At 37.1% G+C, this 13,639-nt stretch overlaps 2 protein-coding genes across 3 annotated transcripts; one reads left to right on the top strand and one right to left on the bottom strand.

Moving 5' to 3' along the window:
* The first annotated feature begins 2,839 nt into the window (after positions 1–2,839).
* On the top strand, positions 2,840–6,030 carry LOC103438737 (receptor-like protein EIX2). The gene has a single exon (XM_008377281.4). The coding sequence runs from the start codon at positions 2,950–2,952 to the stop codon at positions 5,857–5,859; it is 2,910 nt and encodes a 969-aa protein (XP_008375503.2). The 5' UTR covers positions 2,840–2,949; the 3' UTR covers positions 5,860–6,030.
* A 3,094-nt stretch (positions 6,031–9,124) lies between these two features.
* Positions 9,125–11,663, bottom strand: LOC103438640 (MATH domain and coiled-coil domain-containing protein At3g58270-like). 2 transcript variants are annotated; one of them, XM_008377174.4, is made up of 4 exons: positions 11,472–11,663; positions 11,216–11,367; positions 10,938–11,095; positions 9,125–10,218 (listed from the first exon to the last, which is right to left on the bottom strand). In XM_008377174.4, exons 2-4 carry the CDS (start codon positions 11,341–11,343, stop codon positions 9,317–9,319), a joined length of 1,188 nt encoding a protein of 395 aa, XP_008375396.1. In that variant the 5' UTR covers positions 11,344–11,367; positions 11,472–11,663; the 3' UTR covers positions 9,125–9,316. The 2 variants fall into 2 exon arrangements, with proteins under 2 accessions (XP_008375396.1, XP_017188937.1); XM_017333448.3 differs by lacking the exon at positions 11,472–11,663 and having other exon boundaries at positions 11,216–11,465.
* Between the last annotated feature and the right edge of the window lie 1,976 nt (positions 11,664–13,639).

Genomic DNA, 13,639 nt, shown 5'->3' with positions numbered 1-13,639 from the left:
ATTTTAGATGATATCCCTTGTGATACTTTAGCAGATAATATAGTGTTGATAGATGAGACACATGAAGAAGTAAATGTGAAACTTAACCTTTAGAGGAAGTGTTGGAATATGAAAGTCTTCGCCTAAGTAGGTCAAAGATAGAGTCTATGGAGTGCAAGTCAGTGTAAATGAAGGTTCGATGAGATAAGGGTGAAGATTGGAGATCATGAAATACCAAAGAGTGAACACTTTCATTATCTTAGATCTATCTTGCAAAAGAACGGAGAATTGGATGGAAATCTCAACCATAAAATACAAGTTGGATGGATGAAGTGGAAAAGTGCATCGAGTGTATTGTGTGACAGTCATATTACACTAAAACTCAAGAATTTTTTTATAGGATGATAATAAGGTCATCGATGCTTTATGGCATAGAATGTTAGGAAATCAAGTATCAACACATGCAAAACCAAGAGTATAATGGAGATGAGAATGCTTTGTTGAATGTGTGGGCACATAAGAAAAGACATGATTAATAATGAGGATATTCGAGGTAAAGTAGGAGTAGCTGTAATTAAAGATAAGGTGAGAGAAAACGGTTAATGTGGTCTGGACATGTGAAACGAAGACTTATAGATACTCTTATAAGAAATGTGAGTATGAGACAAAAGTTTAGGGCAGAAAGGGTAGAGGAAGGTCTAGAAAGACTTAGACGAAGACCTTAAGAAAGAATATAGAGTACTTGGACCTAACAGGAGACTTGGCATAAAACCGAGCACAATAGCGTTTTAGGATTCATACAACTGACCCCACTTAGTGGGACAAGACGTTGTTGTTGTTTTTTTTTTTTTTTTTTGGAGAATCTCGACGGTACAAGGGAAATTTATTGATATGAAAAAAAATTACACCTAGTCAGGGAAAACATAAATCATACCCCTCATAATGCAAGAAAAACAAAATACATGAAAAGTGGGGGTGTGGGGCATACATCCAGCAACAACAAGCGATGTTCGTTAATTAGGCTAACTTTGCAATCCTTACAACTTATACAATCCTCCTTCTCATGAAAAGAAATTTATTTGTGTTTCTGATGACCACTCTTCTCTCTTGTTAAAGAAGGTATTGGCTAGAAAGAGATCGTATGCCATTGTGAAATTCAAAATGGTTTCCCATTCCTTTTTTCTCTCTTCAAAACCATGGAAAGCTCTATAGTTGTCTGTCTCCTTGCTCACATGTCCATTTAAATATTCTTATGTGAGTATCTTCTACGTCCAAGAGATTCATTTGACCAATTCTTCCAGATCTTCTCAAAATTTCTCCTTCAGATTCCTATCCAACTCAACTTGAGGTGCATATGCATTAATCTCATTGATGAATTCTTGTCCTATCACAATATTAATTACTATAATCCTATCATTGACCTTCTTAACATCTACTACATTTAGCGTGGAGAAATTGGAACAATGCCTTTGAACATGAACATTTAGTGTGGAGAAATTGGAACAATGCCTTTGAACATGAACATTTAGTGTGGAGAAATTGGAGCAATTCCTTGGACCAATTTGTTGGAAAAATATGGTCTAATTGCTATATTAAGTCACATGAAAAATCAAGAAATAATTCATGCAATTATATATCAAAGTAATGCATACACATGAGTAATCAATGTTAAATGAACATGATATAATGGATTAGAAAAACCTAGAAAATACGGTCGAGGCAAGTGTTGGACACTTTGTCCTTAAGACAAGTTTACGCCCCACTACGGTACTCATGGTTGATCGGCGCATGTCTCCCAAGATACAACGACCATGTCCTTGCAATAGTAGCACTCCAAATCACAAGGCTCCATGAACCGCGATTGTGTTGAAAACTCTCCCATATGGATTCTAATAGACTCTCTAATATTTAATGCACTATATGTATGTATATGTAAACAATGAAAAGTCATTCAATGATTATAGGGGGCTTCCCTATTTATAGAATGTGAGATACCTCTCTGGAAAGCATGTGACTATTCATGAAGAGTCAAAAGTTGCAACTCTTCATTTGAGTTGACACATCTTTCTACCAAAAGGCTCCACTTCTAATTTCTATTCAATTAATAAATTTAATATAATAATAATATTATTAAATTTTCCAACACAATTTTATTAAAATAAATAATTTTAATATTAGAAGAATGCCTTTGAACCATGAACGTTTAGTGGGGAGAAATGTTGAAATAAAAGGATAACGACATAAGAAAGAGGATAAATTTCAAAGAATATTGTGATTAAGTTTGAAACTTAGTTGAAAGTTCAACAGAAAGATGAGTGGAAAATGCACTTGCAGATCAACTTCAAAGAATGCCTAGAGAAGAAGACTAAATTGTCTAACAAAAAAATCAAAACAAATTATAAATTAATAATAATAATATTAATTTAGCAACAGACTGCCGGCCACTCCTCACACATCATTAGTTGAGAAATTTTTTATTGTGATGGGAACATGGATGATACATCACGTGTTTTTATGTAAGTGGTAGTAAATTTTATTTTTTAAGTTATTAACTTTTTAACACACATATTCCACCATTTGTATAATGACACGTGATGTACCACCTCGTGTGCCGGTCACATTGAAAAATCTCTCTCATTAACTAATTATCAACAAATTAACCATTTACAATTCGACAATTATTGATTACCATTGAACAAAGACATGTGAATTCTAAGTCAATGCCTTTGCTACCTTTTTTTTTTTCAAAACCCACGTCCCAATCAAAGACTTTTGGTGCCCAAAACGTATAGGATTTTAGTCCTATTGTTCTGCCTATTAGTCTATCTAGTACACACTTCGGTTGAAGACTTTGTAAAATGGGTTGAAGACTTTGAAAATTTGGAAGTTGGGAGGCATCATCTCAATCATAAATTCAAGTATTGTGCTAAGAAACTATCTCCACCAAAGCAAAGAGAACTTTGTACGATAATGGTTAGCTTTGCAACTTACTTATTCAACCCTTCTTATCACCTCAAAATGGCTCACTATTTGCTCCTCTGGTTTTTGGCCTCTTCATATCTACACACTAGTGTGAACTCATGCATCGACGAAGAAAGACGTGCGCTTCTCACCTTCAAAGAAGACGTTACTGATCCTTCCGGGAGGCTTTCTTCGTGGGTTGGACTTGACTGCTGTCAGTGGAAGGGAATTTCATGCAACAACATCACGGGTCGTGTTGAAATGATGAATCTCCAGAATGCGTATATGTATACGCTTTCTGCTTTTGATGGAGAGTGGGACGAGATGGAGTACTCTTCTTTGGGTGGTAAGGTAAATCCTTCTTTGCTTAGCTTGAAACATTTGAATTACCTAGACCTAAGCAGGAATGATTTTCGAGGGATTTCCATTCCCGAGTTCTTTGGTCAGATTAAAAGTTTGAGGTATCTCAATCTCTCATCTGCTTCATTTGGAGGAGAGATTCCACCTCATCTTGGTAATTTGCCAAACTTGAACTATCTTGACCTTGGCGAAGAATCTGAATACTCCTTGCTTGAACTCCCTTCCGAAAACCTGAATTGGCTTTCTCGTCTCTCTTCCCTAAAGTACCTCAACCTCAAAGGACTGGACCTCAGCAACACCGGGGTAAATTGGCTAAATGTTGTCAACATGCTTCCTTTCCTAGTAGAGTTACATTTGTCATCATGCCAAATTCAAAGCCTTCCACCACCAGGGAATATTAGCCTTGCATCACTTTTGATCCTTGATGTGTCATTCAACGATTTGAAGTTTCCGTTTCCTGAATGGTTTTTCAATCTGACTAACCTCAGAAAACTTGATTTAAGGGGAAATTCTTTGAGTGGTCCCTTTCCAATTGAATTTGAAAGCCTCAAATCACTTGAACACCTTGACTTATCTTTCAATAGCCTCAAGGGTCAAGTTCCGAAACTTCGTGGGAGTTTTTGCAATCTAAAGATCTTAAATCTTGCACAGAACCAGTTTGATGGGGGGATTCAAGAGCTTTTGGGTGGTTTATCAAGTTGTCCCAATAGTGTTTTAGAGTCACTCGATTTGTCTTCTAATATGTTGAATAGCCAATTGCCTGCTTCTTTAGGGATGCTACGCAATTTGAAGTTTCTTACCCTCTACAATAATAATATGAATGGATCAATTCCTGAAAGTTTAGGGCAACTCTCTCAGCTAGTTCATCTCGATCTATCGTTCAATCCGTGGGAAGGCTTTTTAACTGAATCCCATTTCATAAATCTCACAAGATTGAAATACTTTGCAGTAGGCAGAGTAGATCCAAACCCAATTCTACCTATTCCCCTCACTTTTAAAGTGTCTTATGATTGGGTTCCTCCTTTCATGCTTCACAAAATTAACATTGGCTACTGTAAAGTAGGTCCTGCCTTTGGGGTATGGCTGCAGTCTCAAACTAAACTCCTTTTTGTCAAACTTCGTGCTACTGGAATCTCGGATTCCATACCTGAGGACTGGTTCTTGAAGATATCTTCCCAAGCTCAGTACTTGGATTTATCTTACAACCAAATCCATGGAAAACTTCCACTCCAATTGAAATTCTCATATGCACTGATTTTGGATTTGAGTCATAACCAATTTCATGGGCCATTACCACTTTGGTCGGGTGACAATGTGGTTCGATTTAAGCTTGAAATGAATTCATTTTCCGGGCCAATCCCATGGAATTTGGACCAAAAGTTTCCCAAATTGGAATCACTGTATCTTGCAGAAAATCATTTGAACGGTACCATTCCGCCCTCCATTTGCAACATGAGAAACTTGTTAGTCCTTTCTCTAAGAAGCAATCAGTTATCTGGAGAATTCCCACGAGAATGGAGTTTGTTGCCTGACATACTGATTCTAGATGCTGCATACAACAATCTCTCAGGCAAGCTTCCTAGTTCAATGGGTGCCTTGGGTTCTCTTTTCTTGTTGAAGATGAACAACAATAATCTCGAAGGTGAAATTCCTCTTTCCTTGGAAAACTGCACTTCTTTGAGGAACATTGATCTTGGGGACAATAAATTTACTGGGAAAATACCTTCATGGATAGGATTGAATGCGCCGTTTGTGTCAATCCTAAGACTGAGGTCGAATTTTCTAAGTGGACATATCCCACAAGAGTTGTGTAATCTCGAGAACCTCCACATCTTAGACCTTGCTCTCAACAGATTTTCAGGGACTATTCCCAAGTGCCTGAATAATGTCACTGCTCTGAAGGTTGCTTATTACAGTGCTTATAACATATATCTGGAGTACGATCAACAAACAACAGTGATGAAAGGAAGAGAACTCCAGTATAACACATCTCTGATGTTTGTAAAAAGCATTGATCTTTCTGCAAACAACCTTGAAGGTGAAATCCCTGAAGAAATAAGCAGCCTTGTCCTGCTGCACAACTTGAACTTATCAATGAATCAATTAAGTGGAGACATTCCCTTGGAGATTGGAAAGTTGGTGCAGCTCGAAAATCTTGATCTCTCGCTCAACCAACTTTCGGGACAGATTCCTCAGAGCCTTTCACACTTGACCTTCTTGTCTTACTTGAATCTGTCGTATAACAACTTGAGTGGTAGAATTCCTTTGGGTAACCAGCTGCAAACACTGCCCGAATCCATTTACGAGGGCAACCCGTTACTCTGCGGGTTTCCTCCTTCTATTGCATGCTTGGAAGGTGGCAATCCGACAACCAAGGATCCAAAAGACAATGACAATGAAGATGGACATGATGAGTTGTGGTTCTTTGTTAGCATGACACTTGGCTTTATCGTAGGCTTTTGGAGCGTTTGTGGCACATTATTTTTGAAGAAGTCATGGAGGCATGCTTATTTTCAATGGTTTGATGCCATCAAGGATAAGGCAATGTTGCGATTGTAGTTGAAGTGACTCGTTTTCAAAGGAACTTTTGATTGAAATAGAAAATAGAAGTAGTTCTTGAAATCAAGGTATTTGAATATGTATGTAATAAGTTATCAGTACATTTTAAGTTTTAACACTACGTCGAGTTTCTTGTATACAATAAGTTATCAGTAAATTCTGAATGGAGTATATCCTAGTGTTTGTTTTGCAAGGATTTCGACCTAATGCAACAACCAAAAGAGTTCTATATTCATTTTTTTTTCTTTAAAAAAAAAAAATTCGGCGAGGGTCTTGAAAAGAAAGTTACACCCCGTAAGGGTGTCATGTTTAATTGTTTCATATTAATTGAAGTGGGTTTACGGTTTAATATTTAGGATTGTTTTAAATAACAACCTTAATATTATAATTCATTATCAGATGCTTCAACACTAACATATATATATATATATGTTCAGGTCCTTTAAGGGAAGAGATTTTTATTTTTATTTTTTTAAAATGGAATTAGTTGTGGAACCCGCTTCACATCGGACTTCAATGATCTGAACTATCCATTTTGTGCGTCTCGATTCCTAGATCATCCTTGCAAAAATTCAATTCAGTCCGAAACTATTTTCCATTTTAATTGTCATGATGAAATTTCAAATTTTTTTTTAAATAGTGTTGTCAATTTATTTGAACTCAATTAGATGCCTCATATATTTTCGATTTGACTAATGTTTTGCAGCAATAATCTATGAGGTGGAACTTCTATTTCAACTAGTTGTAATACTACATAGCTCTGAGATGGTGATAGTATTTGTTGTAAACTGAAATAGAAATGAACGAAATTACCCGAAAAATGTAGAAGCCTTGAGTGGTGAATGATTCTTGGGATGAGTCGCGGATTAAGTCGCTCTCTTTAAGACGTTTCGTGGCTCTGCCCAAAGTGTGCAAACAGTTCACAAACACTACGTCGTCCCCAGGATAAAACAGCTCAGAACCTTCTTCTTCTGATAAAATTCTTCCTTGCACAGTGGAAGAACCTTCGAACTCACATCCTCTCAATATGTTGCTTACCAAAACTATAGGGGTGTGATATCCACACACCCCTTTTTACTTCTCTCACACATTTTTGGTTTTCGGCCGTCGGATCAAATGAATTGAAGAAGATCAACGGATAGAAATTAACAAGGGTGTGTGAGAAGTAAAAAATGGTGTGTGGATAGCACACCCCAAACTATATATCATAAAAAATATATATTTTTTCCACATCTTTCATTGATTCCAACGATTGCTATATATACCATAAAAGAAAGAGACGTTCACGGTTTGAGAGATTAATGAGGGCTTGAAAGGACAAGGCAAAACGTAAGTAATCGCTTAGAAAAAAGCAAAACGGTTTGAATATATATAAAGTACATCTGATGATTTGTACTTTTCTATGTATAGGGGCATCTTTACAGGTTATGTTAATAAATATTAGTAAAAAATGTTTGAATATTGATTAGCATAAATAATAGTCAAAACGTAAAGCAAATTCAGAATGGAAAAGACAAAACGGTTTGAATATGTTTAATAATCTGATCTTCTTCTCTATATAGAAAAGGAACCCCACGTTTTGTATTTAAGAGGAGATAACTCCTTATCTAATTGATAAGGCCAAAATAAATTGGTTGTTATGTATATAATGTTGGTAATAAAACAAAACATAAATATATTTAAATATTTAAATAAAAACATAACTGCTCCAACAGTATTTATAGGATTAGGAGCAGATATTAATTAAGAAACATAATATTAGGGGTCATGCACACATAATATTAGGTTAAAAATTAATTTCCCTTCCAATCCAAAGCTTCGAATAATTAACGAGATTTGACAAATAAAGTTTTGAATCATTTGTATTTAAAATCTTAGTAGAATTGCCACTTAGTACCACAGTATAGTAATATTCTTTTCTACTAAGATTTTAATGTCAAATGATTCAAAACCTTATTTATCAAATCTCATTAAATATTCAAAACTATGAATGGAAAGCAAAATTGTGGATGGAAACAAAAACCTAATATTGTGTGTGCATGAATGAACCTAATTTTATGTTTCTTGATTAAGGTCTGCTCCTGATCCTATAAATATCATCACCATCTCAGAGCCATATGTAGCATTACAATAATTTGAAATCGAAAGTAAATAGAAATGTCCTGTGGTTATCTCTCCCTCATTACCAAGAACTTAATCGTTGCAGTAGTTATTGCCATCTTCTGTTCACTTGGTATGTAGTCAATATATGTGTTTGACCTCTAAATTTCTTGCACTTTCCTTCTCTTAAGCACCAAATTAAATTCCTGTTAATTATTTCGATTTTTCAATTGTTTTTTAGTAAGCGCCGATGTACAGTGCCAGGGAAAATGTGAAGATCTTCCTGATTGCAATGCCTTTTGCATGAGAGTTGGTTTTAAGGGAGGGAAATGTTATCCGCCATTGTACCAGTTTTGTTGTTGTGAAACATAATAATTGCCTTATGTATTGAGGGATGGGCAGGGACAGGGAGAAGGGATCCCATTATAACTTATTTTGTAATAAATTCCCTTTGAATAAATAGTAATAATATCTATGAAGTCTCCTTATTTTAATTTTTTTTTTTTTTTGATACAACGATATTATACTTTAAAAATATGACATAAATATTTTACTTTAATGGGAGGATATATACAACTTTAACATCTTCTTATTTTAGCTTTATCTATCAAAATCTTCACCTTATGATCGCGTTTGAGTTTACCAATGATACGAGCACCAAACCATAAGCAACAATGAAAAAGAAACAGAGAGCAAATGTGGTTTTGTACTAAAAAAATGCTTTTATTTTAGGGAATTTTAACGAAAAGCTCCCGATACTATTCTCTTTAACGAAAACCATATTTTTACAATAAAAAGTTAATATTGGTACTATTCACTTTACTCTATATTTTGTCGTTATAAATTAGACAAGTTGGTCTAAACCGGCTTTTGGTTGTTTAAAATTGAATAGAGACCGAGCCTCCAATGCAACGGTTGAGATGGGAGGTCCTCCGCTGTGATTCGAAATATTTTGGGTTTGTGGTTGCTTTTTCGCGCAGGCTCTCCCATGTTACTACTCCCGTACGTGGTCACATCGTAATTGGTTAGCGGGACAAACCAAGACCGGGAGTCAAAAAGAATTTAGCACTTTACCTGAAGCTTTGGCCGCAAGATAAGGATTCAGCTTAGTTCTCACCAGGAATCAGTTCTCAGCTGATGTCGTATAGCTCATAGATTGGTAAAATTAGCGCTAGTAAATGAGTTGAGTTGGACTTTATTTGGTTTGTTGAACCTCCCGATATTGAGCTCTTGAAATATCGTAAAATACCGATAAACACAACTAAAATGCAAGTACATTATACATTATATTTTGCAATGAGTTGCAAATATTGCATACCACTTGTATTATCAATGAGATGTTTCTCAAGTAAGGAGGTCAATGCGTCCCATAACCTAACTCCCTGTTCATATCGGTGTCACCGAAGCCTTCTTCTACCTTTGCCAAGACTCTTTTTGCTACTTCTAGATCCACCTCTGCAACCGCTAGCCTCGCCCTTAGCCTCTTCACTTCAATCTCCAATGCATCCACATCCTCTCTCTGCTTTTTAACTATCCCAGCCCTTTCCACAAGCTTCTTCACATCCAGAGCAGCTTGCACATAAGGTTCCAGCCAACCCAAGTCAAATTTGAAAGTCTCAAGCTCCTCCCACAGAAGTTGAACGTGTTCAGAGGTGTCTGGGGTCATGTCCCTCACCTTCGTAGTCTTCAGAAAATGCAAAACTCGACCTAAAGCTGTGAATGCCCATTCAATATACGTACGGCTTCTCTTCTTTTGGCACTCAATCAACGACGGATGCAACAAACAAACTTCCTCTAGCAGTGGAACAAAAGCTTTCTCTATTTTCCCTAAACCCCTAAAATCCATGAGCTTACCAGCTGGTGTGGGGGGCACTTCCTCGTGTCCCTTGACTATGGAAGGGTTAACAAGGACATCAGTAGGCTTAATGCAAACTTCTCCGGAACTTGGTGCATCCTGGAAAGCAAGCACCTGTTCCGATTTCACATTTGCTTGCACCTGTTCAGATGTAGGCGTTGTAACTGGTAATGAGAGTGGAAATTGCACAGAATCCACACTTGAAGGTTCCGACTCTCTGGGTGCAGAACTGTCAGTTCCTTGGTCTCCAAAATTCTTTATGTCCACCTTACGGACTGCAACCTTGGCTTCAATAATACATTTATCATTGCAAACAAACTGTTCTCCATCAAAAAAATCGCTTAGAGGCATGAATGACGTGAAACCCCAGTCACTCTCACTTGCATTGAACTTGTGTTTAGTCTCTGTAAATTCAAAACATGAAGGATCACAGAAACACAATTAATAAAGTATTTATAACAAACCGAGAACTAATAAAAAAAACAACAAAGGAAGCTTATTCCTAATTTTAACACAACCAAACCCAAGTCCATATATACATGTAGAGGTATTCAAGCACGTAAGAGGAAACATAGAATTTCCTTCGGATCTTAACTCTTGGATGAATCCAAGGATCTCAAAGTTGCATTATTTTCTACAAAAGAAACCTCCCTTCCATAGATCCTTGGAACGTTAAAGTCACAATTTTTCTCTCTAACTAATGCTTTTCCGATAACGAAAAGAACCAAAATTGCATACTTCCTCTAGTTTAGTTTTTCCCTCCCTCAAGTCCGTGATTCCAAACAAGTGTAAAACTTTTAACTACACCCGAAGCCCCATATCCTAAAACGAGCTTACTACTTTTGGCAAACAAAGTTAAATTGTAACCATTTGTTTTGGAACAAAAAAAAAAACAAAAAAATGACAATCAGGTTCCAATTTGCGATCATAAAAAACAACCACTCTAAGGAGGAAGTGTGAGACTGAATCAAACCAAAGGCTCCATTACCGGATGCAAGAATCACAGTTTCCGTTTCATAAATTAACCACATCCAAGCTGAATTGAGAACAAAACGAAACGAAAACAGACAAAAAAGGCAAGCGTAAATGCGAAATCAACCCAAATGAACGATAGAGAAAATACCCTTTGTTATCGACATGTTGCTGCTCAGCTGATTGACCACAGTCAAGCTGAATTGGGCATACCTAGTCCACAGATATGGCAAGTCCGAAGCATCCACAACCTCCAAATACATGGACAACTGCTCTACGTTGTTCCCTTTCAAATATACAAGGATCCGCCTGATCAAACCAAACAATAAAATCAATCAATCCCTAAACCAACAACAATTCATCTCAAAACACACACAACCTCGAACGGATTGGAATATTAGCAGGAGGGGATGCACAAAATTAAATTACCATTTCCAATCACCGACGAAGAAAACCTCAGAATAATGCTTCTGGGTTTTCACCTTAGAGACGTTCTTGATTGTCCATGTGAATGACTTAGTGACAAGCTCGCCTGCCAGTTGCTGCTTATCCTCCATCGTTGATGATCCAAGCTACGCTCTCTAACTCAAAGCCATAAACAGGAAACAAAAATCACCATCGATATCCTTAGCAACGAGTATCACACAACAGAGACTAATTTACAGGATCAAGAACTCACGCATACCTTCCAATCGACGATTCAGAGTTCGCAGAGGGAGAGAGGAGGACTTATATGCAAGTCAAGTGCCAAGCAGAAGCAATTGATGTCGGTAACTTTATATCTGGAAACTTTTTGGACGGCAGATATTTTGAAGGGAGGATTTCAAAGATGCGGTGGCAAAATTAATTTTAACGTATATTTATAATAAAAGGTAGGGACAGTAGAAGGACTTGTAGGCGTTGTATCTTATAAGTACATTGTTACACTAACGTGTTATATCCAAGGTTATAAAGACGCTAGTCACTAGTTGGCATGTGGGTTGCCGCTTAATGTATACGATGGGAATTTAGATAGATTATACGAATTTAAGTAAATTTATTATAAATTATATAAATAAGTGTCTGTTTATAATTAAAAAATACATAATTTCAATGGAATACATAAACCGTAAAAAATGAAAGTTGTATATTTTTTGTCTACTTGAAAGTCGCGATTTGGGCATGTATAAGCGGGCTAGGCGGGCGCCTAGGCGGTCTAGGCAGACGCGTCTAGGCGCAATTTCTTAACTTTCAAGCGCCTACGAATTAATCGGGATAGTAGCTAGGCGCCTAACGTCTAGGCCAGGCCTAGATAGTGCTAAGGTGGGAATTTTAGAATAGTGCTCATACCAATAAAAAAATATATGTAAGTATTTTATTCTAATATCTTTATTTAATTGGCCCAAGACGCGACGTGACGATATACAGTTATCATGTAAGTTGTTTAGAATGAGTAAATTAGTATCGAACTCTTCATCTATAAAATTAAAACCTAAAACATTTTAGGGTAAATTACACTTTACTACCTCAGATTTGAGGTCTATTGCAACATCATACAACATCTTCAAAAAATTTCACTTTCATATCTCATGTACTATTTTATTTCAATATAATACATCCGTTACATTTTCCGTTAAGAGTTGACTTGGTTGCCAAATTTATGCCATGTGGCAAAAAAATAATTTTTTATGCATTTAAAATATTATAATAATTTACCTTATTTAAAAACAATAATAATAATAAAATAAAAAACTAAAACCCATAATCCCATTCCCGCACCCTCCTCCACTCTCCTCACTTTCTCTCTCGAACCCCAAAATCCCCAGATCCAAAACCCACACAATACAGCTCCGTCGAGCCACCACCGCCGGCACCTTCCTCCTCATGCTCGAACCCCAAACCCCCCAAAATCCTCAGATCCAAAACCCAAAATCCCCAGTTCTCGACCTTCAACCACTACCTCACCCTGACCCACCTTGCTACCGACATCATGACCGCACCACCATCACCGTCTGCGTCGTCGACAACTCCGCCATGTCGGCCCTTCTCTCCAAGCACCACTGAAAAAGCAATAGAGATGTGAAATCTGGTTCTTGGATTTCATTATTATAATCTACGTATTGGTATTATAGATATTTTTTATTATTTTTTTGAGAAATTAATTATTTAAAATCCGTAGACCATTCGAGGTCACAATTTATATTGTTGAATGGATATTGAGATCACGAATGCATAGGCGAGAGCCGTTTGCGAGTCCGGATTATAACGGTATAGTTACAGACATTTGAAATTGTTACAAAAAAATAATAATAAAAAAAAAAAGAATGAAAGCCACGGGAGTGGCTGAAAGAAAAAAGGGGAAAAAGAAAGCCAGGGGGTGGCGAGACAAAAGGAAAAAAGGAAGGTCCAACTGTGGACCTTTACCCACGCCAACCCGGAGTAGTTTCCAGCCACTTCTACCATTTTTTCAGGCAAAGTTCAACGATCTCTCACCTGCAACTTCTTCTACCATCTCCCATCTTCCATTCCCACCCAAAATTGAGGGTTTTTAGGTCAAAAAACCGTGTCAAACCATGTGGGTTACCCATGGAGTTTTGACGGCGATTCCACCGTTCCGGCAAGTCTCACCACCCACCACCACCCTTAATCAACTCCCCTTCGACCCAAGAACAAGACCCAATAAGTTGTAGGGGTGTTTCTTGGCCAAATTGGACTTGGCCATAGGTATAAAGTTTGCTCTACTCTTTGAGATCTTCATTTCTGTAATTTTTGGTAATTTTTAAAAATAGTTGAATTTTTCGGCAAGTCGGGACGGCCGACCGCTACCCGCGGCGGCGCGTGCAGCGACGGCCTGGCCAGTGGACCGACGATATC

Source organism: Malus domestica, chromosome 07 (genome assembly GCF_042453785.1).
Source record: "Malus domestica chromosome 07, GDT2T_hap1".
Lineage (NCBI taxonomy): Eukaryota > Viridiplantae > Streptophyta > Magnoliopsida > Rosales > Rosaceae > Malus > Malus domestica.
Note: the sequence above shows the minus strand (reverse complement) of the source record. Positions and strands in the feature narration are given on the sequence as shown.

Bases quoted from the DNA above. Each gene is read 5' to 3' on its own strand.
- LOC103438737 (XM_008377281.4), top strand. From the start codon at position 2,950: ATGGTTAGCTTTGCAACTTACTTATTCAACCCTTCTTATCACCTCAAA.
- LOC103438640 (XM_008377174.4), bottom strand. From the start codon at position 11,343: ATGGAGGATAAGCAGCAACTGGCAGGCGAGCTTGTCACTAAGTCATTC. The intron at 11,096-11,215 runs GTAATTTAATTT...TGGTTTGATCAG, and splicing joins TTCGTCGGTGATTGGAAATG to GCGGATCCTTGTATATTTGA. The intron at 10,219-10,937 runs GTATTTTCTCTA...TTGAATTTACAG, and splicing joins CAACATGTCGATAACAAAGG to AGACTAAACACAAGTTCAAT.